Raw genomic sequence first — 20,473 nt, 5'->3', positions numbered from 1 at the left:
CTCGGTACAGCTTGCTGCTGTACGGAGTGGCTCACAGTAAGCAAATTGTAAAATGCAGCAGGACTGGCCCAAAGGAAATTTCCTACACACGCAACGGAAAAGTCAGAGACCCTGATGTGGGCGGCTCCGGTGCTTCTGGGCATCCTCTCTCCAGCAGAATAAATCTGTCAATGCTTAGCGATGGCACGGCAGTCACTTCTGAACCTGTCATGGGGACTGAATTCAATATATCAACTGCAGAGAAGATTTGGGCCAGCTTAATTTTAAGGGGAACGAGCAAGCCGAGTATTTCAATAGGCAAATGTCAGATGAGATCAGTCACCAGTTGGTCAAAGCTATCCACAGATTTGGGCCCTTGGAAAGATGGGTTAGTGCAAAAGGTGCCCAGTGAAAGCAACTTGGGAGACTGAGGGTAAAGGAATCAAGATGGAAAGAAAAGGTTATCACTGGAGGTGGTCCCAAAGCGAGGGATGGGGCAAGGTGAGGAGACAGGGGACCGAGGCAGGGGTTGGAGGACAGAGATGCTTGAGTCACGGATTGCAGCTCCATGCTCCGTTCCCCCCTCCTAAATCAGGCACCCTGGTCCTGGTCCTTGCTGGAAGGGGCATTGCTTTCTGCAGGGCTGGTGGATATCCCTCAGGGAAGGAAATGAACTGCTTGAGATGGTGGCTTAGCCCACAGAGACACAGATGTAGTGCTCCTCTCCTGCCTTGTAATCACCCATGCGAGTCCAAAACAAGCCATAAATCAATCTCTGCACCTTACCTCCATTAGGGACTCCGACAGCAACATCTTCCCGCTGCTGGCACTGGCATTCCTGCAGCATCCAACCCAAAAACAGGTCAGAGGGACGCTGACGGGGATCCCCATGCTGCCGTCGCTGCTTGAGCTGGACCCGAATCCCTGCAGATGCTAAACCCAGCAGGGACTGGTAAGTGATGAACATGAGAGAAGCGAGCAGATTGTTTCTTTTTTTTTTTTTTATTAGACTAGGAAATATAATTTATTGCATAAAAATTAATTTGTTACAATAGGAATGCTAAACTTTATTTACAGTTCTTTAGTTTACAGAATAAACAGATGCAGTTTTAGAGGATGCCACCAGGCCCATCCCCTGGACATATAAATATGGAAACAGATTGCGGAGCAAGAGATGGACACTGCCAGCACGACACGGACCATGGGTTTGCCTTCGCTGAAAAGCCCAGCCGGAGAAACCCCCAGTTGCAGAGGGAGGCACATTGGGCTCCCAGGAGCTGGCACCCATGGGAGATGGGCGCAGGTGCTCAGAGCACCGGGGTGGGGGGCAAAGCCTGCCTCCCCCCCGCCCCGCTCCGACGCAGGTTCCCTGGTCTGAAAAATGGGGAGAACCCCCCACAAACACGCACCTCGGCAGATCCAGGCAGCTGCTGCCCGCCAAAAGGAAGGGGAAGACAAACGTGGACGGATGGGGATGGAGGCAGAGGCACCCGTGGGCGGGATGGACAGACGGACAGGCACACAGGCCAGTGCAGAGTGATCCGTGAACCAGACACAGCGAGAACGACAGTGAGAGAGATTCAGATGCGACCCGAAAGAAGAGCATCTCGTCTGACAGAGAGCACTGCGGCGCTGAGAAAGGAGCCCTATAAAATGCCAGCAGCTGGTTTGATCCATCAATTCTTCATTTCTTTCCAAATTTGCTTATTCCCCCTCAGCTCAGAGACGGGGTCTCAGAAATCAGATGCTCAAAGGCAACCTAAAGGATAGATAAAACCCTTCCTACGTGACACAGGAGTTCACCCAGCAGAAGTCTTCCCACCCAATACAAATGAAAAAGGTCCCCTTTCTCCCACAGCCTTGAAAACCCAGCAAGAAATGAAGCCCGGAAACCCCGAAGCACAACAGGGAGCGGCTCTATGCATTCAATCACTGCTTCAAGAGCTGCCGAGGGGAATCAAACCCGAGTCCAAGCAATACCGAAAACTCCCCCTGAGCCATCCTGTGAAGGTGATGCTCTTGCTCACGGCAGGGCTCCCTGAGTTTGCTCCGGTCCCCAGCGTGCTGCAGGATCGCATTGCAGCCCGAAGCAGGACCTGCTCTCAGACCCTGCTCTTACTACTTCCACTGCTGGAGAATCCACAGCCTTGCCGTGTGATCTAGTCTAATCCTGAGCTTACCATCCCCTTGCTATTTTTTATTTTAAAAAACAGACAAATTTCTAAGATATAGCACTCACTGAGTAACTATTTCTATCCGCAGGCAATCTAAATTTTTACCTTGAGACACTGTATCTTTGTGAGGAACCTCGTTCCTGCCTACCCCTTGATTACTTTCCATTCATCCCACAACTTCTCCATTGTTATAAAAAGTCTATTACAGGGAAAAAAGGAGCTGCAATGACAGGATGGAAACGCAGTCACCGCTTATGATGCCATCCCTTGCGTGAAAACACTCAGCCTGGCTCACAAAGTGGAGATAGCAAGGCCTCCCTCCCCAAATCCCTGCTGAAATACTGCATCAAAAACTGGGCACGAGCACACGGACCTGAGACCGACGTGGTTTGCAAGCAGCCGCATCCTGGCCCACCAGCCCTCTGCTCTCCCCAGACCCCTCCACAAGCTGCTCATCGCCTCCCTCCGACCCCAGGACTGAATTCTTTGGTTTGTACTGAAGTTATGTAAATGAAGGCGTAGTCATCCTAAAAAGCTCCCCCAAACGATGCCAGGGAAGAATTCATTAAAAATACCCATATCTGGACGTACTCCCTGCCCCAAACCCTAAACACAGGGCAGCATCCTGCATCCCTCCTTGCAGGCGGAGGGGGACATCTCGCTCCGCCGGGCACTGGTGCCGGGGAAAGGGGAGTTTGCAAGGAAAAAATCTTGGGGAGGGTCTCAGCTGGCCCTGAACCAGAGGGGCGTAGAGGCACTTCACCCTACAGACTCCCCAGGGGTCCCAGGACATGTAAACATGTTTTGCTCCACTTGGATCGCACGCCTTTCCCTACAAAAGTGTGTTCATTTAAATCTCTCTCTCTGCCACCCTGACCACAGCAACACTCTTGCTCTCACGCACAAAAAAAGATTTATAAATCTGTCTTTTTTTTTTTTTTTTTTTTTTTCTTTTTTTTAAAAAGGACTCATCCAAAGATCTGGATAATAAATTCTTTGCGTTTCCTAAGAAACTTTTTTTTTCCTTTTTTCTTTCTCATTTGCCTTGATAAGCTGTCTGAAACTTTTGACAGAAGTAAGCCGTTCACCTAGATTGTACTCGTCTCTTCAACGCAGAAATGCTATTAAAGGAGGAGGAGAACCAGAGGGAAACCCAAACAAAGAAGAAGGAAAGCCCCCATCCCATCTCGAGAAGCCCTAATTCCTCCCCACACCACAAGCGCCGCCAGCTGCTGCCCCAGAGATGGCCAGGGGGAGGAGGAGAAAGAGGAATGCTGCGTAACACTTGAATTGCTTGTAAACGCTGAGGATGGGTCTCTAAGGCTGACAGTGATGGCAGGAGGGAGGGAGAAGCAACGGCCTTGGCCCTTCCTCGCTCAGCCACTGCCTGGGGATGGATGTGCCTCCCCCCTCCATTGGGGAAGGGTCCCCCCCTTCACCCCCCGTTTCATCCTCCTGGCCCACCAGCCGTGGGGAGCATCATCAGCAGTCCCCCTCCGTGGCCATAACCACCAGCATCTCGCTCTTGCCCATCTCTTCTAAGGCACTGGCCAGGGTGTTGAGATCGCCGTCGTCTTGGTGCTCGGCTTCCCATAAGTCCAGGAGCACCCCGGTGGGGCTGGCTTTGGTGGCAAAGTAGTTCAGATACCTATGAAGGGGAAGCAGAGAGGAGGTCCAGGTTGGCACAGTGCCCTTCGGGGATAGAAGGAGGGAGGATGCCGGAGCAGCAAACCTGTTTGCAACATGAACCCTGATCGAAATGCCATAACACGAATGCCAAAGCCCTTGAGACATCGTCTTCAATTTTTGACACAGGCATTCATGCAAAAGCAATGCAAGCTTTGTTTTGCTGAAATTACCCTCCCGTCCTTCGGTCCTCAGAGGTGAACCCAGACAGGAACAGCCCAAGCACAGACGCAGATAAATAAGGGTCAGTTCAAAGTGACAAGAGACCCAGGACTGTGGCACAGATGGATGCATGGGTATCGATGGGTGTAACTACGCATAGCTATATCCGTATTTATCGGTGGACCTATATAGCTGGACATAACCTAGCTGGATGCACTGCAGCAGGGAGTGTGGAGCGAAGCCCCCCTGCCCGGGGCACAGGAGGGGAAAGCAAAGCACACAGAGACCCACCGGTCCATGGAAAGCTTCTGGGCGAGAAGTCTCCAGTCGTTTCCCCTGGAGTTGGGGGCATCCAGGCTGTTGCAGATCTTCTGCCGGATGGAGAGGGGAATTTTGAAGGCATAGGGTCCCAGCTGGGTGGTGGTGGTGGTGGCACCGCTGTGGTGGGAGCGGAGGGTGTCGAAGGAGCTGCCGTGCTGCAAGGGGAAGGACGGGGTGAGATGGATCGATGGGATGAGGCCAACTGTATGAGGTTCAACAAGGCTCAGTGCTGGGTCCTGCACTTGGGTCACAACAACCCCATGCAATGCTACAGGCTGGGAGAGGAGTGGCTGGAGAGCTGCCTGGTGGAAAAGGACCTGGGGGTGTTGGTTGACAGCTGGCTGAACATGAGCCAGCAGTGTGCTCAGGTGGACAAGAAGGCCAAAAGCATCCTGGCTTGTATCAGGAATAGTGTGGCCAGCAGGACTAGGGAAGTGATTGTCCTCCTGTACTCAGCACTGGTGAGGCTGCACTTTGAATATTGTGTTCAGTTTTGGGCCCCTCACTGCAAGAAGGACATTGAGATGCTGGAGCATGTCCAGAGAAGGGCAACGAAGTTGGTGAAGGGTCATACGTCATACGAGGAGCAGCTGAGGGAACTGGGGTTGTTTAGCCTGGAGAAGAGGAGGCTGAGGGGAGACCTTATTGCTCTCTACAACTACCTGACAGGAGGCTGTAGCGAGGTGGGGGTTGGTCTCTTCTCCCTAGTAACAAGTGATAGGACGAGAGGAAATGGCCTCAAGCTGCGCCAGGGCAAGTTTAGGTTGGACATTAGGAAAAACTTCTTCACTGAAAGGGTGGTCAAGCACTAGAACAGGCTGCCCAGGGAAGTGGTGGAGTCCCTGTCCCTGGAGGTATTTAAAAGACACGTAGATGGACATGGTTTAGTGGTGAACTTGGCAGCTCTAGGTTAACAGTTGGACTTGATGATCTTAAAGGTCTTTTCCAACCTAAACGATTCTATGATTCTATGTTGCAGCACAAAGTGGCTCCCAAGCGTGTCCCCTCACCGTCCCCTCTCCCCACCACTCACCTCTCCTAACATGACATGGAGCTGGAAGATCTGCCCTTCCCCTTCCACCTGCCGGACGCAGATCTTGCAGGTGAGCTCCGTGGAGGCCTGGCTGTACCTCTCCAGCGTGAAGGTGCAGTGCAGGGCTCGCTGGCTCCCGCTCCATATGTGATAGAAGGGGATTTCCTGCAGACCATCAAAGCACAGGCTTAGCGAAGGCTCTAGCAACTCCCCTGGAAGATCCCACCTCCCCTGGCCACCCCATGGGGATGAGATGGGACAAAGGGATGCCACAGACAGCATCCCACCAGGAAAAACCACATGAAAACCATTCCCCGTTCCTCCTCCATCCCTTTGGGAGACAACTCTGGAGACAAGACCAGGGCACACACAGTCCCGTGGTGCCTGGCTGAAGATGGTGTCCCGGTCTGGGACCCTGGCTGCCCCCATCTCAGCCCCTCACCTGGTATTTGGCCAGCAGCTTGCTCCTCCACAACGCATGGGGGATGTCGTGGATGGAGAGACGCAGGTTGTGGTAGCTGTCCTTGAAGGGCAGGGGCTTGGGCTCTTCCAGCAGGTACCCGCCCAGTGTCCGCTCCAGCTCCAGCACCTCCTGCGGGCAGTGGGACAGGCGGCGTAAGACCCAGGAGAAGAGCAGGGGCTGCTCCTCTCCCCTCTCCATACCCAAAGCCAGGCATGTTCCTGCCACGAGGAGTCAGCAGCAGCAACAAGCCCATGGGCAGTCCTCCCCAGGAGAGCAGCCTTTGCCACCCTGACAGCCGCTGTCCAAGAACTTGCCAACTCATCTCACCCAACAGCCCAACATACAACTTGAATTTTATAACACGTAAATATCTGTATATGCCTCTGTACTCCTCAGATGATGTAAAGGTCCAACACAAAGGTTGAGCACTTTAGTGGCACTCTTGAAGAGTGCCACTCAATCTGTTTGTAACACCATCCCACTATTACACTAGCAACTCTTAGGAGAAAAATGCAATCCAGCAGCCAGAGCGCTGCCTACATCTCCACCTAGAGGCACTACAGCAATCCTGACGCCACAGGACAAGTCACAGGGAATTAAACAGCCACCGCACTGGTGGTCCAGGCAGCCAAAGCATCAAAACTCAAGCTTCCCGTGATGCACTTCATGTTATCTATGCCACAAAACCCCCTGAAGGAGCGGGGAGATATGTCTCCACGCAGGAATCTATAGAAAACCAAGGTAAATCACAGCAGCAAGTGTTTTTCGCGTAGGAGAGAGAAAACCCACCCAGCAGCAGCAAAACCTCTCGTGTAATGTCTGCAGAAAGGGGGCCCAGTGTAGGAGCTAAGCAACACCCTCATTATTTCCTTCGGAGACCGTGAGGAAGGATGGGGAAAGCAGTAAACTTGCTTATTATTTCACTGTGGTCACTTTGCAGGCAGTTGCATCAGGTTGTCTGCTCCCTGGGGCCAGGCCATCCTGAGAGGGACCAGGCAGCATCTCGCCGCCAGCACAAACAGCTTCGGGAAGCAGCGGCAGCCCACGCCGGCGTCGCAAGGTGACGTTACCTTCAGAGCATCTGGCGTGTCCTCCAAGCAGTAGACCTTGAGGCTGTACTCCAGGGAGGTGCAAACAGTGGGGGCAAAGATCGCCAGCTGGAGCCTTTTGATGGCTGACCTAGAGTAGGACTCTCCCACAAAGACGTAGGTGCCAAGCTGGTCTAGCAAAATGTGGCAGGACTTGGCTTCCAGCTGGCAGTAGCAGGGCGTGTTGAGGGTCTCCTCATCCAGGGTCACAACTTCCTACAGGGAGAGATAGGAAATCAAGGCTGGGGGTCAGCCCGTCATCCGGGGAGAGGTTTGCTAGGGACTGTGTCCCACAACGCTCATGGTCTTCACTGGCTGCAGGTGCTGGGTTCCCACCTTACCTCCCAGTTTCCCTGGTGGGACTGTGTTTTCAGCTGGTAAATCCAATCCGAGGAGCTGACATCGGCACAGTGGGGAATGGTCAGGATGACAGGGCGGCACAGGAGCAAGCCAGTGGGTCCGCAGGTCACCGCTGGGCTCAGCACTGTCTGCGTGCCTTCAGAGGGCAGGCTGGGGAGGGGAGAGGGGACACCGGTTGGAAAGAAAGCCTCACAGCAGCCAACGAAGAGCAGAAGCACAGGTGGCACAGTGTGACTTACAGGGCGCTCTCTGCCTTGTTGAGGACCAGGTACATCTCATAGAACTTCCCCTGGGGGATGGCCCCGTGGGGCACCAGCAGGCTCACCCCTGGCATGGCACACAGAGGTGTTAGTCACAAAATGAAGGAGAAACCACCAAGGAGAAACCACCCCTCCACCCCAACTGGCGAGCACAAGGACAGCGGTGAGCCAGGGCAGCCTGGAGCGCCCCAGGAGAAACATCTCCAGATGTTCCTCAGCTGCACTGCTTGCAGGGAGGAGCCAGGCCACTGCATTAGGAAGCAAAACTGCAGGTTGGATCTTTTTGCAAGGCACTGGCCCTGGATTGATGGCAGGGCCAGCCAGGAAAGTCCCAGGAGGCTGTGACCTCCAGCCTGAGAAGCCTGGCTTAGGAATGGCTTGCTGCCTTCCTCCCCTGAGCCAGCTTTGGGATAGCAAAGCACTGCTCATGGCAGGCAAGTCTGCTGGGACAAGAGCAACTCCTTGATCACTCAGCAGCCAAATGCGCCCTCCTCCCCAGCCCAGGGCTTACCGGTGCCTGGGATGGTGAGCCTACCCCCCAGGTAGCCAAATGTGCCGCTGGCGCTGTTGCCATGCTCCCGGGGCAAGCTGAGGAGATGCTGGGAGCCCAGGGCTTTGCTCCGCATGTTTGCAAAGTGGCCGTCCCTGGTGCTGTCCCCTGGGTAGGTGCCAGTGGTGGGGACCCCCCCAAGCAGGTCCGTCCCGTCGTGGAGCCCCGGTGAGGAGGAGGTGGTGGAGGAGTTGTACACCTTGATCTTCAGGTTGGGGAGGGGGTCGAGCAGGGGGGAGTTGGTCATGGGGATCTTGTCGGAGGAGTCCTGTAGGGCATACATGGGGCCACGGTACACCCCTGCACTGGCTGTCAGGTCCGGCTGCATTGAGGGGTGCAGCAGCTGTGGGTTGTCTGGGGGAGGAGGAAACACAGATGGGATGAAGATGGCAGTGGAAACAAGTGGATGTAAAAGCACTGCTTGACTGCAAGAGATGCCTGTGAAAAGCCCTCCTCGCCCGGCAAGGGATGGAGGGTGTGCAGGAGGTACAACGGGTACAGCTCTGGGCTACATCCATCTGCCTTCCCTAGGCACTTGGAAAGGAACTGCTCGGCATCATGACTAAGTGAGGAGCAGCATCCTACGGTAAATCCCCACCATATCTGCTTTGCAGATGCTTTGCCCTGACTCCCACCAGGGACCCATCTCCTACTGTGATTTGCAGCCTGACTTTCCTTGTGCCTGGGCATGAGCTGGTGAGCAGGACCTGCATGGGCTATGGCTCTTACCATGCCGGGAGGTCTTGAAGTTGACGGGGTGAAAGCCTCCGGTTAGAGCAGCTGATGAGTCTGTGATGTCTGTGTCGAAATCCCGGCATCTCCTCCGGTACACCACCACCCCCACAGCCATAAGGATCACGATGAAGACGAAAATGGTCACCACCAGCCCGGCATACAGGGCCACATCACCTGGGGCCTCCAGCACTGGGAGGGATTAAAGAAATGGAGGTGAAAAAAGGAGCACCAGAAATGCACGCCAAGACCCATCACTGCTCCCCATCCCTACCGCTAACTCAGGACATAGGCATAAAGGGGAAGATGTGTACTGGGCCTGCTGGAAAGGCTGTGGCAGGAGGATGGAGGGTGTTTTCTAAGAGCAGTCCAGAAGCCAGAGCGATGCCAGAGAATGAGATGGAGGTGAACCCCTCAAACCTTTGGAGGACAACTTGCCATAGGCTCATGCAAACTTTACCGGAGCACCAAGAAGCCCAGAAACATTAGGTTTGCACAGCTCAGATTCAAGAAGCTATCAACCCTCACATCCTAACAGAGACAACCCTGAGGAGTAAATGTAATGCTACCCATGCATCTCATATATATGTACCCGAGCTATGTATCCTTTCAGAGAGATCGAGTTTCCCTGTATCTATACAGACACCTCTCAGCTTCCCAATCTTCCCTTCCGCTGCCACAAGGCTCTCGATCTTTAAACGCTTGGTATAGCTTGGATATATTTGCCCAGAAAGGAGAGGGATGAAGAGGGAAGGCAGAGCATGGTAAAGCCTCCAGCAGCAGGAGCTGAGCACGCTCAGCCCATCTTTCTCTCCTTCCTCCCTCAATGCTCACCCACATCCCTTGGTTTCTATGGTTTTGCGCTGGAGTGAAGCCCTGTCCTAAGCCTGGCAGTCTCAAGTGTGTTAGGACTATGCCACTTCTGGGAGGTGTCACCTCATCCCCAAGTCCCCCTGACTCTGGATGCCAGAAACAGGAACCCTGATGTGCCCCAGGACCCCCAACTCGAGGAACAGAGTCCTCCGGAGGGGTGATGATGTCTGGAGTAGCTTTGGTGGTGTGACACCAGCTGCATCGTGGTGCATCCAAGAACTGCAGGCAGCAAAAGGGGGGCGGGAGCAGGGATGCAAAGGCGGGTCGTATTTATAGGTTCAAGCAGAGCACATGATTTAATATACACAGGAGTTTTGGGGTGGGCTTTAGTTGCTCCCTCTTCCCAGCCTGTCCTTCCCCAGCTGCCAAGGAGCCCTACCATGGATGCGACAGAACAAAACCAAAGCAATGCCTTGCAAAGAAACAAAACGGCAATGAAATGAGCACTTACGGTGGCTTTTGGGTTCACTTAGAACTCTTTTATCTGTTAGGAAAAAAAAAGTTAGAAAACAAAAGGTGAAGGTGGCGATGGTGAGATGGGGATGAGATGAAACAAAAGGTGGGGAGGGATGGGAGAGCAGCGTCGTTACCCGGGGCATGCAGAAAGCTGGGCAGAAGAGTGGTGACAAGGACATCCCCATGCCTGGCCAGACCCTGGGGCATGCGTGCCCAGCTGCCCAACCCCAGCTAACAGGTCTTTGGGCATTTCTGGCCATGGCAGCATTAAAGGGGACATTGGTGTCACACAGCAGCAGGTGGCAGCATCGGCTGCTCAGCCTTGAGTGCGCCCACTTATAGTGTAGTAGCACCATTATTATTATTATTACTGGGTTTTTTCCTAGCTCCTGCTAGCTCCAGGGCTCCTACCCAGCAATGGCCCAGGGAAGGTGTTCTCATGGTGGGGCTGAAAAGCCCCTGGCTTGCCCCCACTAACCACAACCAGCCTTATTTCAGCAGAGACCCCAAACCTAGCACCATTTCAGAAGGCTTGGTGGGACATTTAGATCCCAGCAAAAATCCCCCAAACCTTCCTTTCCACTGGGTGAGAACTAGCTTTGGAAGGGGTGAGTCTGGTTAAAAAAACCTTGTTAAAGACACAATTTAAAAATCAGGTGCCAGTGGCGCTGCTGCCTGTCCCGTTAACTTGGAGGCGTGGCCAACAACAGCGTGGCCAAGCAGCAGAGCACCACAGCCGCTGGCATCGTCTACAGCACCAGTCCCTGCCCGCCTGCCCGCATACTCACTCTGCAGGCAGAGCCCATCGGTGCAGTTTTTGGAGTCGAGCAGCACGCCGCTGCAGTCCTTGCCGCCGTTGCGGGGGGCTGGGGCGGCACACTCACGGCTGCGCCAGTGGGTGCATTCAGTGCTGCATGCCGACCACTTGCTCCACTCCGTCCACGCGCCGTCCACTGTGGGCCACCAAACACAGGTGTGTCAGTACACCCCTCAGCACAGCCTTGGACTCATTCCCCAGTGCCAGGATGTCTCTGGCAGCAGAAAGGTGCCCATGCCCATCTCAGGGCTTCCAGGGGCCTCCAGGGAGTGTTATCCCAGCAAACCCAGCCCAGATGCTATCTGGGGAGGCTAGGTTGTTTCTCTGCAGACATCTCCAGCTCTTTCAGGTCTTGGGAGACTAAAAGATGCTTCAGACTGGTCTCCTGAGCCCCTGTCTCCTTGGAGAGCACCAGGAGCGCAGTCGGACCATGCAACCTGGGGGACAGGCAGTGTGGGCAAGGTTTCCGAACCTGCCTTACCTGGACAGAGGGTGGTGCAGGTGATTTTCTGGAAAGGCTGCCCATCGCAGAAGGAGCCGCCATTCAGCGGCGCGGGGTTGGTGCACGTCCGGGTGCGCTTCTGCCAGCCCCGGCCACAGCGGTTGTTGCAAGGAGACCACTCGGACCAGGTGGACCAGCCACCGTTCACTGCAAGAAGAGATGGACAGTGTTAACATGTCAACGGAGCCCATTTCAGCAGGGACTGGAGCTAAGCCTACAGTTCACCAGGTCCTCTGTCCTTACATCTTCTGTGACACCCTGGAACAGCTCACCCTTGTGAAAAGCAAATCACGAGAGTCCTCATGTCGCACACCCCATGCACAAGATGCTCAAGCCTGCTTTGGTCCTTTTTCCACTTTGCAAATATTTTTGCATCTGGCCACAGCGGATCTTTGGTTTCATAGCAAAGTTCAGCCAAATGCAGCTTTTCAGCTGCTTTGAGAGTCAAAGTGATCCAGCTGGGTCCAACCTCCACCCACCTTCGTATCCACCCAACAAAGCTTGCAAATACCAACACCTAATAACCTCTCCTAATAGCCTGTGCAAGCTGGTAGAGGTTCCTGTTTTGCAGACATTGGGTATTATACCTAATTTAATGTCATGCCCTGGTGGAGTTCACTCCTACCACTCCCAGAAAGTGCCTGTATTTCCCCTTGGCTTGGAGACGTGGCTGGCAGCAAAGGCCCCCTCCCCAAGAGCAAGGGCTGGTACCATAGACAATGACGGCAGCCGTGGTGCTCCGGCGCTTGGCCACGATGTTCTTGGCCATGCAGGTGTAATTAGCAGTGTCCAAGAGCCGGGCCTGCTTGATGATGAGGTTGTGATCGATGGTGATCAGGAAGTTGGTGTCCTGGGTGGGGTCGATGACATCCTCGTTCCTCAGCCACTCCACCTGGCAATGCAAAGGAAGGGACGGGTAAGGGCGATGATTAAGCTGAACAAGAACTGAACACTCAACCAGGAAAAGTACGTCATGGGTTTTGATGGAAATGCCCATCCCACATGCTTCCCACCATGAGGGTCTCCAAGGGCCCCAAAACTAAGCCAGGACACAACTGCTTAACTAGGCTGTTTGGGAAGGGTGTGAGTCGACACCAGCACCGAGCATGGGTGCGGGCACAAGCGAGGACAAACGTCAGGTTTGAGGGGCTGAATTCACCAGCCCTGATGGACAGCAAAGCCCCTCAGACCAGCCTATGACATGCCCCGAAGCCCTCCCCATCTTCATCACTGAGACCACCGGACATCCTCAGCACCACAACCATTGGCTGGCCAACCTTGCCTCTGACTGTATTTATTTCTCCATGAAAGCTGGGCCAAACCAGGCCTGACCAGGGCAAATTACTGCTGTTTTGGCCAAGTATGGGACATTGTGGCTACCACCAACTCTCAGCTGCTGGGGGCTGACAGAGCTGTGGGCAGGGAAAGCACCACTACCGTGCTAGGGAAACCCAGTCCTTGGCTCTTGCTTGTGACTGCTCCCCTTCAGACAAGTCATTGGGTGCCTCCTCATTAGATCTTCCCTCTAACAGGTTAACAGCACATCAGGAAGCATGGGAGAGGTGGGTTGAGCAGGTGCTGAGGTTATGTGTGTTATTAGATGTCAGAATAACAGATCCACTGCCCAAAATAAACAATTCTGCTGAATAATGAAAGCTGACGGTCTCGGTGCGAGGCCATCCATCACGGCTGCAAGCCATCTGCAAGGACGTGCCCCGTCTCTCCTCGGCCGCAGCTGCAGACTGTCGGGAGAGGACACCCCACCGGGCATTTGTTTGGGCTGCCGAGCTGCTCACCTCTGCCTGTGGCACCCCCTCAGGTGGGCGGCACTGCAGCAGGACCTCGTGCTCCAGCGGGACCTCCTTGCCCAGCGGCTCCTGATCGAAGTTCTTCCGCAGGTCTGGGGTGGGGGAAGGAAAACCCAGGGGTTACCAGCCCGCTGAGGAAACAGGGCAACACACAAAAGCTTGGGGGGGAGAGAGCATCGCCTCAGCACCAGGAGCCCACGAGTAGTGAATCACTCTGGCGTAACACAGCTGGAGCAAAACATGTCCTGGGAGGAAGGAGCTGAAGAAGCATCTTTCCAGGATGGATTTGGGACAGCACGTGGTGCTCGAGGACAATGCCTTTCCTTCTTCGTGCGCTTGCAAGCTTATACCCCCTCCTGTCTTTTACTTTTGAGGCTAAATCTCAGCTTAACCACCGTTTCTTTCCCCCTCTGGGCTCTCTACACCAGGACCCTTCTTTGTTGAAGGGGGAAAAAACAAGATTTGCACAACAGCTCAGCTCCCAAATAGGCACTGAAGCAAATCCCCAAATTTTAGGGCTGGGGGGGGGGGGGGGGTTGCTGCTCAGCTCTGCCCCAGTTGGTCCTGGCTGAGCCATGCCCCCAGAGTCACTGGAAACCCAGACATTGCACTCCAGTGCCAAAATGGGGAATGGCCGCTGCTGAAAAGCCAGACTCACTCAGCAAGGGGCTGGGCAGTGGGAAGGGGGAGAAGGGAGAAGCCGAGCAGAGCCCCCAGGGACACGGGGGACATAGCAGGGTCCTGCTCCAGAGCCTTGAAAGGAGCAGGAGCATCACTAGGTGGTGCTGCAATCCTCTGCTACAGCACCCAGCCCCGTACGGTTGTGGCTCCGCTCATGCAGGGCAGCGAACCCTTGGTTCACCTCATCTGCTCAGCTCTGAGAAACACCAAACCCTTGGCTAGGGCTGGACAAAAGGGCTCCCTCAGTAGCCAGCCCTGTGCCTTGTAACATTTTCCCCATTCAGACTAAATCCTTCAGCAGTGTAGCTGATTCACCAGCCCCCTCCGTTTTGGATAACATGCTGGATTATTAGTCCTCTAATAGCAAAATCTGTTTACGACTAGGGAAGCCTGGTCGTTCTCCTATAGCTTTGCCATCTCATTTGCTAAGAGAGCAAATTCAGCCGGGTAACAGCCTGATTAACTCGTCCTTAATCAGGCTGACACCCACAAACAGCAGCTTAGAGAAGTGACATATGACAGCAGGGACTCCAGGGACACGGAGTCGCTGATTCAGGCAAAGCGTGCAAGGTGCTAACCATTGGGTTATTAACAATAATAAAGCACCGGGAAGAGCTGAGCATGCTGATGGGCAATGCGGTATTAACCCAGCTAGTGCCATGGCCTCTCGCCCAGGCAGGTCGGGACAATGCCTGCTCAGATGCAAAGCCAGAGCTGGGATGGGGAGCTAAGACCAGGGCCATCCAGCAAGGACGGGTCACCTCCAACTGATCAAAAAGCACTGTTTTCAACATGGAGACAAATTTTGGAGACAGCCAACCCCACTCAGCTGCACCCACTGTGCCTCGGGAAGCCACGAACAAATGGCCTGGCCGCTATTTCAGCTGGTGTTGCTGCCAGAAGCAGCTTGACACCACTGCTTTTTCAGTCTGGGATCCAGGGTCACACCTCAGGCTTTGCTAACAATTTCTAAATCGGTGGGTTGTACTTTCTGGAAACCTTTTAGGGCTCTCAAAGTGGGAAAAAAAGTGGGAGATGCATTCATTTAAATGAAACAAGAACTGAGGCAGTGCAGGGAGGTGCACGCAGCTCTTGCAGAGGGGCAGGGAGCACTGAGCAAGCACTACGTGTACTGGGCACTTACACGCTATGCGGACATACGCCCTGCGGCTCTTCGTGGTGCCCGCAGAACTCCAGGCCACGCACTGGCACCAGTAATCTTCTAAGCCGAAGAGCTCTTCCACCTGCTGCCGGGAGACCTCGATCTGCACCTCCCGCACCAGCATCCCTGGAAGGGGACAGAGGGATGGCATCAGCTTGGCAGGAGCACCTGGGAGGAGGGCAACTAAGGCAGCACCCAGGAGGAGGGCTGCTGGATGCACAGAGCTCGAGGGCTGGAGGCATCTCAGAGACATCCAGGTTTGGCACCTCTGCAAATCATGGAGACTGTTCCCTCCGGAGGGTGACTTGAAGCCGAAGCCAGGGCAATGACTCATGTGAAGCAGTCTTTTTTTTTTTCCCCCCATCTGGCTAGGCAGGACCAGGACCTCTTGATCATTTCAAGAGGTATCACCCTCTCCCCCAGCACCGATGTCCCTGTCCCTGCCCAGACCCCTTCCCACCCACCAGGTTTGAAGGATGCTTCCAAGGCTTCGCTGCGGGGAGAAAACATCTCTGTCAGCTGCCATTTAAATACAAATATAACAAGACAAATAAAAGATCTTAAGGAAAATCATCCAACAATGATGGCATTTCATGCCCCATGACCCCATAAAGGGTTACACGCCTCCAACAACCCCCCAACACCTCCATGAAGTCTGCCAGGACACCCTGGCCATGGCAGGGGCGCGATGACAAAGGTGGCACTGCCACATGCAGGACATGGTCCCCTGGACCGCAGGATGCTGAAGCTCGCCTGAAGCATCAACCCCTCAGGGCGCCATTGCCAAGGGCAGGAGAGACTCAGGGCTTACTTTTCCTTATTTTCAGCAATACCTGCCCTTTTTTTGTAGCTTCTATTTATAAAAAGGCCTCAAGTTCACGGCAATAAAGAGCCACATGCTCCCCAGCTGTAATTTTGTTAGCTTGCTCCCAGTGCTGCGAGGAGCAATTACCGTCTCTGCCACCTTCCTGTGGAATAGCTGACAAACACACACCAAGGAAATACAATTTATTTTGCCACTATTAAGGGAAAGAAAAAACAAAAAAGAAAAGGCATTTGGGCCAAGCACTTTTGGAAGAATCAGGGCTCTCAGAAGGACCCAGGACTGAGATGGCTCAAAACCATCTTGTCTCCCTGGAAAGCCCCAGTGGGGTGGGTTGAGCAGTCCTGGAAGGGTTGGGGAGCATCCTGCAAATGCCCCGCTATCTCCATAACCTCCAAAAGCAAAGCCTATGCAAAACTCTAGGTTGAGCTTACAGCTCACAGGAGTGACTATTTAGAAGGCTTACAGGCATCCAAACACAGCCACTCTTACCAACCATCCCTTTTCGGCTGGCTGAATTATCCTCTCTGACTTGGCCTATTTTTGCTTTCTTCTGCATGAAATGTTTTGGATCAGATGCAGTCAGAGCATTACCGAGCCCAGTTCATTCAAGACACGTCATCGTAAAAGTTGCTTTTTTTTTAAAGGTGCCTTCTTCCAAGCTTTCAACCAAGGATACTTAAAAAGTCACGAATGCCTAACTGTGTTAACCTGTCACTTCGTGGCCAGCTCTCCCCGGTGCCCTTTGCAGGAGCTTTCCCTGCGAACGGCAGGCGCTGCAAATGCAGATTTTTTAGCACAGCAAACCATTTTGGTTCCAGCTTGCTTTCTCAGGGTAGCTGCCGGGCAGATATGCCCACACCGGCGGAGTTTTACATGCACGGCATCACCTCTGTACTGAAGGTATTACCGGTTTGTTCACTGATAGCAGCGATATCATCTTTGAAGCCTGGGTGAAGAAGGTGTGCACCGTTTCCTCCCCAAATTGCTGGCACACATTCTGCATCTGCAGACTGGGATCTAAGAGGGAGATGCTGGCCCAAAGCAAATGAGTCCCCCCTACGGGATGAGTCCCCCCTAAAATAGGGTAAGGTCCTGCTGCACAGACTTTCTGCTCCCTTTCTGCTATGTTTTCTCCAGCCCGTTTTGCTCGAGTTGCATAAGGCAGGTTATTCAGTAAGGGGTATTCACCCAAGAGATGGATCAAGCAGTGGGGACAGAAATATAGTGCTTTTTCCACACTGCACATCGCTAAGCCATGAAACTCCCTGCTACAGGATGCTGGGGCAACCCGGAGGAGAAACAAGTCCTAACAGCATTTAGACACATTAACAGGGGAAGAATCCATCTGGGCCTGGACGACACTGCTAAGATATCACCGCCGGACCAGGGAGTCCTTAATCACGGACTGCAGGAAGCCAGGAGGGTAACAGAGTAGGGTCCATCGCTCCATCCTTGTCCTGGTTCAATGCTCTTCCCCTAAGCATCCACCACTGCTGCATGCAGGGTGCATGAACCTTCGGGTTGACCCAGCACAGCCACACGTTATAAATAAATTAATAACCCCTCGATGAAGGCTGCTCCGTCACTAATCAGCACTGACTTTGCCCTAGAGCGGTGAGGGTTTCAAATCTGGCCTCTGTGAGAACTGGGAGGTGAAGATGCACCTCAAAAGAGAGAAACGGTGCTGCCAACGCTCCCAATAGCCTCCAGAGAAGCAAGGGCATTGCCATGCATTTTTGACCATCCTTCACAAAGAGATGCTCTGGAAGAAAAACACCCCAGGAACAGATGAAACAGCTTTAGGACGAAAGGCTCAAAAAGCCGCAGGGAAAAGAAATTATCTCCCCTTTGCAGAACAGGTTCAGAGATGCACCCATGCAAGGACTGGCTCACGGCTAGCATGAAATGATGCCAAGGAGATGCTGGGGAAGGACAAGGCTGGGGGAAAAATAGGGACAAGAGAAGATTCTGTAAAAGTACTTGTGCTCTTCCAGGATGACAAAGTCTCTCCTCTAAACCCAGCCTGCCTCTGGGTCCAACGCTGCAGCAGTTCAAAAGGTTGCCTTGGCTTAAAGCCCTCCGGAGATGAGGGATGCCGCAGGCTCAGGGATTGGCAGAGAAAAGATCTTACATGGGAAACGTGATCGTTTTCCTCCCCTCCTGATCAGGTCACAGATACCAGAACTGGTGCAGAAAAGATGGGGACTGAGCTAAGGCATCCCAATTTTAGCAAATCTACTTGATTACATGATATATCAAAATCCCACACCTTGTTCTCATGCCGGGATGTTTCAAAGCACAGCGCAAGCAGCTCTGCGGAGCCCAATCCCATGGAATAAGACACTCCCTAAGATGCCTAAACCACCTTCTTGCCCCTCATTTCAGGCAGCCAGAGGCTGACTTGTCCTCTGACGCAAGGGAGAGCTCATCTGCCATTAAAAGGCATTTCAAATCCTACCTGCAAATGTTCTCATTATCCATTAAATGTCTAATCCCTTTGCAAACCTGAGTAAGCTGCCGGCCTTTGCCGCCCCTTGTGGCAATGACTCCTACGTGTTGATTAGGTATTTTGTAGGAAGGCGTTTCCTTTTTTTAATCAGTTTCAAACGTGCTGCCTTTCAAATCCCATTTAACAACCCCAAATTCTGCAAAAGGGTAAGCGTGTAAGCAGGCAGGCTGACTTCCCCAAGCTTCTATGGGGTATGGTGACCCATACCATCATCATGTCTTCATCAATGGTCTGGAAAGGGGCAGCTCCTCTACTAAAATTCACTGATGATATGGAAAGAGAGACAAGCTGTGCATGGACCAAGGAGGTAGAAAACATACAAAAGTGACCTCATGAGATTGCAGTCACCTGGGAATGATAAAAATGAATCAAAGAGACCCGTTGGTCTCCCTGGAGGAGAATCATCTCCAGCGTGGATGTGCAAGAGAGAAAAGGGCAGAAGCGCCTGGAAAGAAGAGAGGGAAAGGGCAGGCAGGGGGATGGCGGGGTGGTTTTGCTCACCAGTGACCTCGTCGAGGCTCTCCTTGGTGACGTGGTCGTTCTGGTTGACCCACTCCCCGTTGCACTTGAAGTAGATCTGGGTGGCGGGGTTGGCACGGCAGACGAGCTCCACTGGCTTGTTCTTCACGATGTAGGCGTCCTGTGGCTCCAGCAGAAAATGAGGGAGGGTCTCCGCTGGGGCCGAGGGGAAGGAGTCGGGCAGCACGTCGCTGTACTCCAGCCCTGCCAGGAGAGCAAGAGGATCAGGAGGTGCCGTTAGTCCCATCCCAGCGGGGACATAACTCCTGCCTGCGCCGCTTCATCTCTCCCTCTCCTTCCCAGGACAGCCCCACGCGTGGTGGTGTCACCAGCAGCCCCTGCTGAAGATGCTCAGAAAACAAAAGATGGCTGAAGGCTCCCCAAAAAAAAGAAAAGCTGCGGGGTACATCCTGCTTTTGCCTGGGTACCAGCCTGCCCATCCATACCCCGAGCCCTGGCTAACCCCAAAGCCTGGGTGATCTCACTAGAGGAGACCACTAGGAAAAAAGCAAAACAAACCCAGGTCCAGGGATGGTGACAGGGACACAGAGAGGCTCCGGAGAGGCTGGTGTCCCCCATCCCAAGCCTCCCTCCCACAGCCCTGAGGAATGCACAGGCATGCTCCAAGCCTGAGAAGATGCTGTGATTGATGCCAAGGAGCATCTGCAGCATCCAACACAGGAAACCTGTTTCCAACCATTTTGCCCATAAATATCAAACCCAAACATCACAGGACTGATAAAACACACGCACTGGGATGCTACTGTTTAACCTGTTGTTTCTGGGCATCTCGCTAGCAGTCAGGTCACATCACAAGGCTTTTTTTTTTTACACCTAAAAGAGTTATGAGCTTTTCCTCCTCCTCTCTTCCCCCAGCGAGAGCTGTGATTCTCAACTCCAGGCACTGCAGCGTGCAGGAAAACAGTAAATATCCCCAGCCCCGTGATAACATCTCCGGAGCTGGCAAGGAATAAAGGAGCCCACTCCCTTCGTCACCCTTGGCAAGGAGCAGCGCTGCACGGAGAGGATCAGAGAATCCCGAGATTCAAGGAAAAGAAGAAAAAAATAATCAGATGCGTCAAGAAAACAAGATGACCAAGCTGCCTCCGGAGCAAAAATCAGTGAGGGAAAAAAACCACACGAGGTCAGTCGTTTAAAATCCATTTAGGAAAATTGACTTTCCATTTCCATTTAACACAGTGCTAAGGGAGAGCGGTAGGACATTTGTCATAATCCATTAACTGCTCTTTTGGAAACAATGAATTAAACTCCGGGCTAATTTCTCTCTCTCTGGCTGGCTCTTCCCTACCTCTCCACAACCGGCCATTTCCTCCCCCATCTCATCTGCAGACCTGTAATTTTCCCAGCACCCCACTTTTTTTTTTTTTTCTTTTTAAATTTACTATTCAATTTTGCATCCACTGAGTTGTTGTTTTGTTGGTTGTTTTTTTGTTTTTTTAAAACCACTTTAATGCCACAAACCTAAATTCCCTGGCAAAGGGGGCTGGCAGG

At 53.2% G+C, this 20,473-nt stretch overlaps 1 protein-coding gene across 2 annotated transcripts in view; it reads right to left on the bottom strand.

Annotated features, from left to right (window-relative positions):
• Positions 1-1,042: 1,042 nt before the first annotated feature.
• The window catches only part of UNC5B (unc-5 netrin receptor B), a 56,602-nt gene continuing 37,171 nt past the window's right edge, over positions 1,043-20,473 (bottom strand). Inside the window, exons 2-17 of one of the 2 annotated variants that reach the window (XM_087764715.1) lie at positions 18,944-19,165; positions 15,090-15,233; positions 13,253-13,356; positions 12,168-12,348; positions 11,436-11,603; positions 10,926-11,090; positions 10,133-10,165; positions 8,806-9,000; positions 8,038-8,430; positions 7,506-7,593; positions 7,248-7,416; positions 6,889-7,122; positions 5,798-5,947; positions 5,356-5,520; positions 4,293-4,477; positions 1,043-3,801 (exon numbers count right to left, since the gene is read on the bottom strand). In XM_087764715.1, coding sequence (XP_087620841.1) covers positions 3,636-3,801; positions 4,293-4,477; positions 5,356-5,520; positions 5,798-5,947; positions 6,889-7,122; positions 7,248-7,416; positions 7,506-7,593; positions 8,038-8,430; positions 8,806-9,000; positions 10,133-10,165; positions 10,926-11,090; positions 11,436-11,603; positions 12,168-12,348; positions 13,253-13,356; positions 15,090-15,233; positions 18,944-19,165 — 2,762 coding nt within the window. In that variant the 3' untranslated portion in view covers positions 1,043-3,635. The remainder of the gene's footprint in view (positions 3,802-4,292; positions 4,478-5,355; positions 5,521-5,797; positions 5,948-6,888; positions 7,123-7,247; positions 7,417-7,505; positions 7,594-8,037; positions 8,431-8,805; positions 9,001-10,132; positions 10,166-10,925; positions 11,091-11,435; positions 11,604-12,167; positions 12,349-13,252; positions 13,357-15,089; positions 15,234-18,943; positions 19,166-20,473) is intronic. The other variant, XM_087764717.1, reaches the window with a different exon arrangement.

The sequence above is a fragment of the Nipponia nippon genome, unplaced genomic scaffold (assembly GCF_047370975.1).
Source record: "Nipponia nippon isolate SJK-2023a ecotype South Korea unplaced genomic scaffold, ASM4737097v1 scaffold_3, whole genome shotgun sequence".
In the NCBI taxonomy this organism is placed as follows: Eukaryota; Metazoa; Chordata; class Aves; order Pelecaniformes; family Threskiornithidae; genus Nipponia; species Nipponia nippon.
This window is presented reverse-complemented; position numbering and strand designations above follow the sequence as displayed.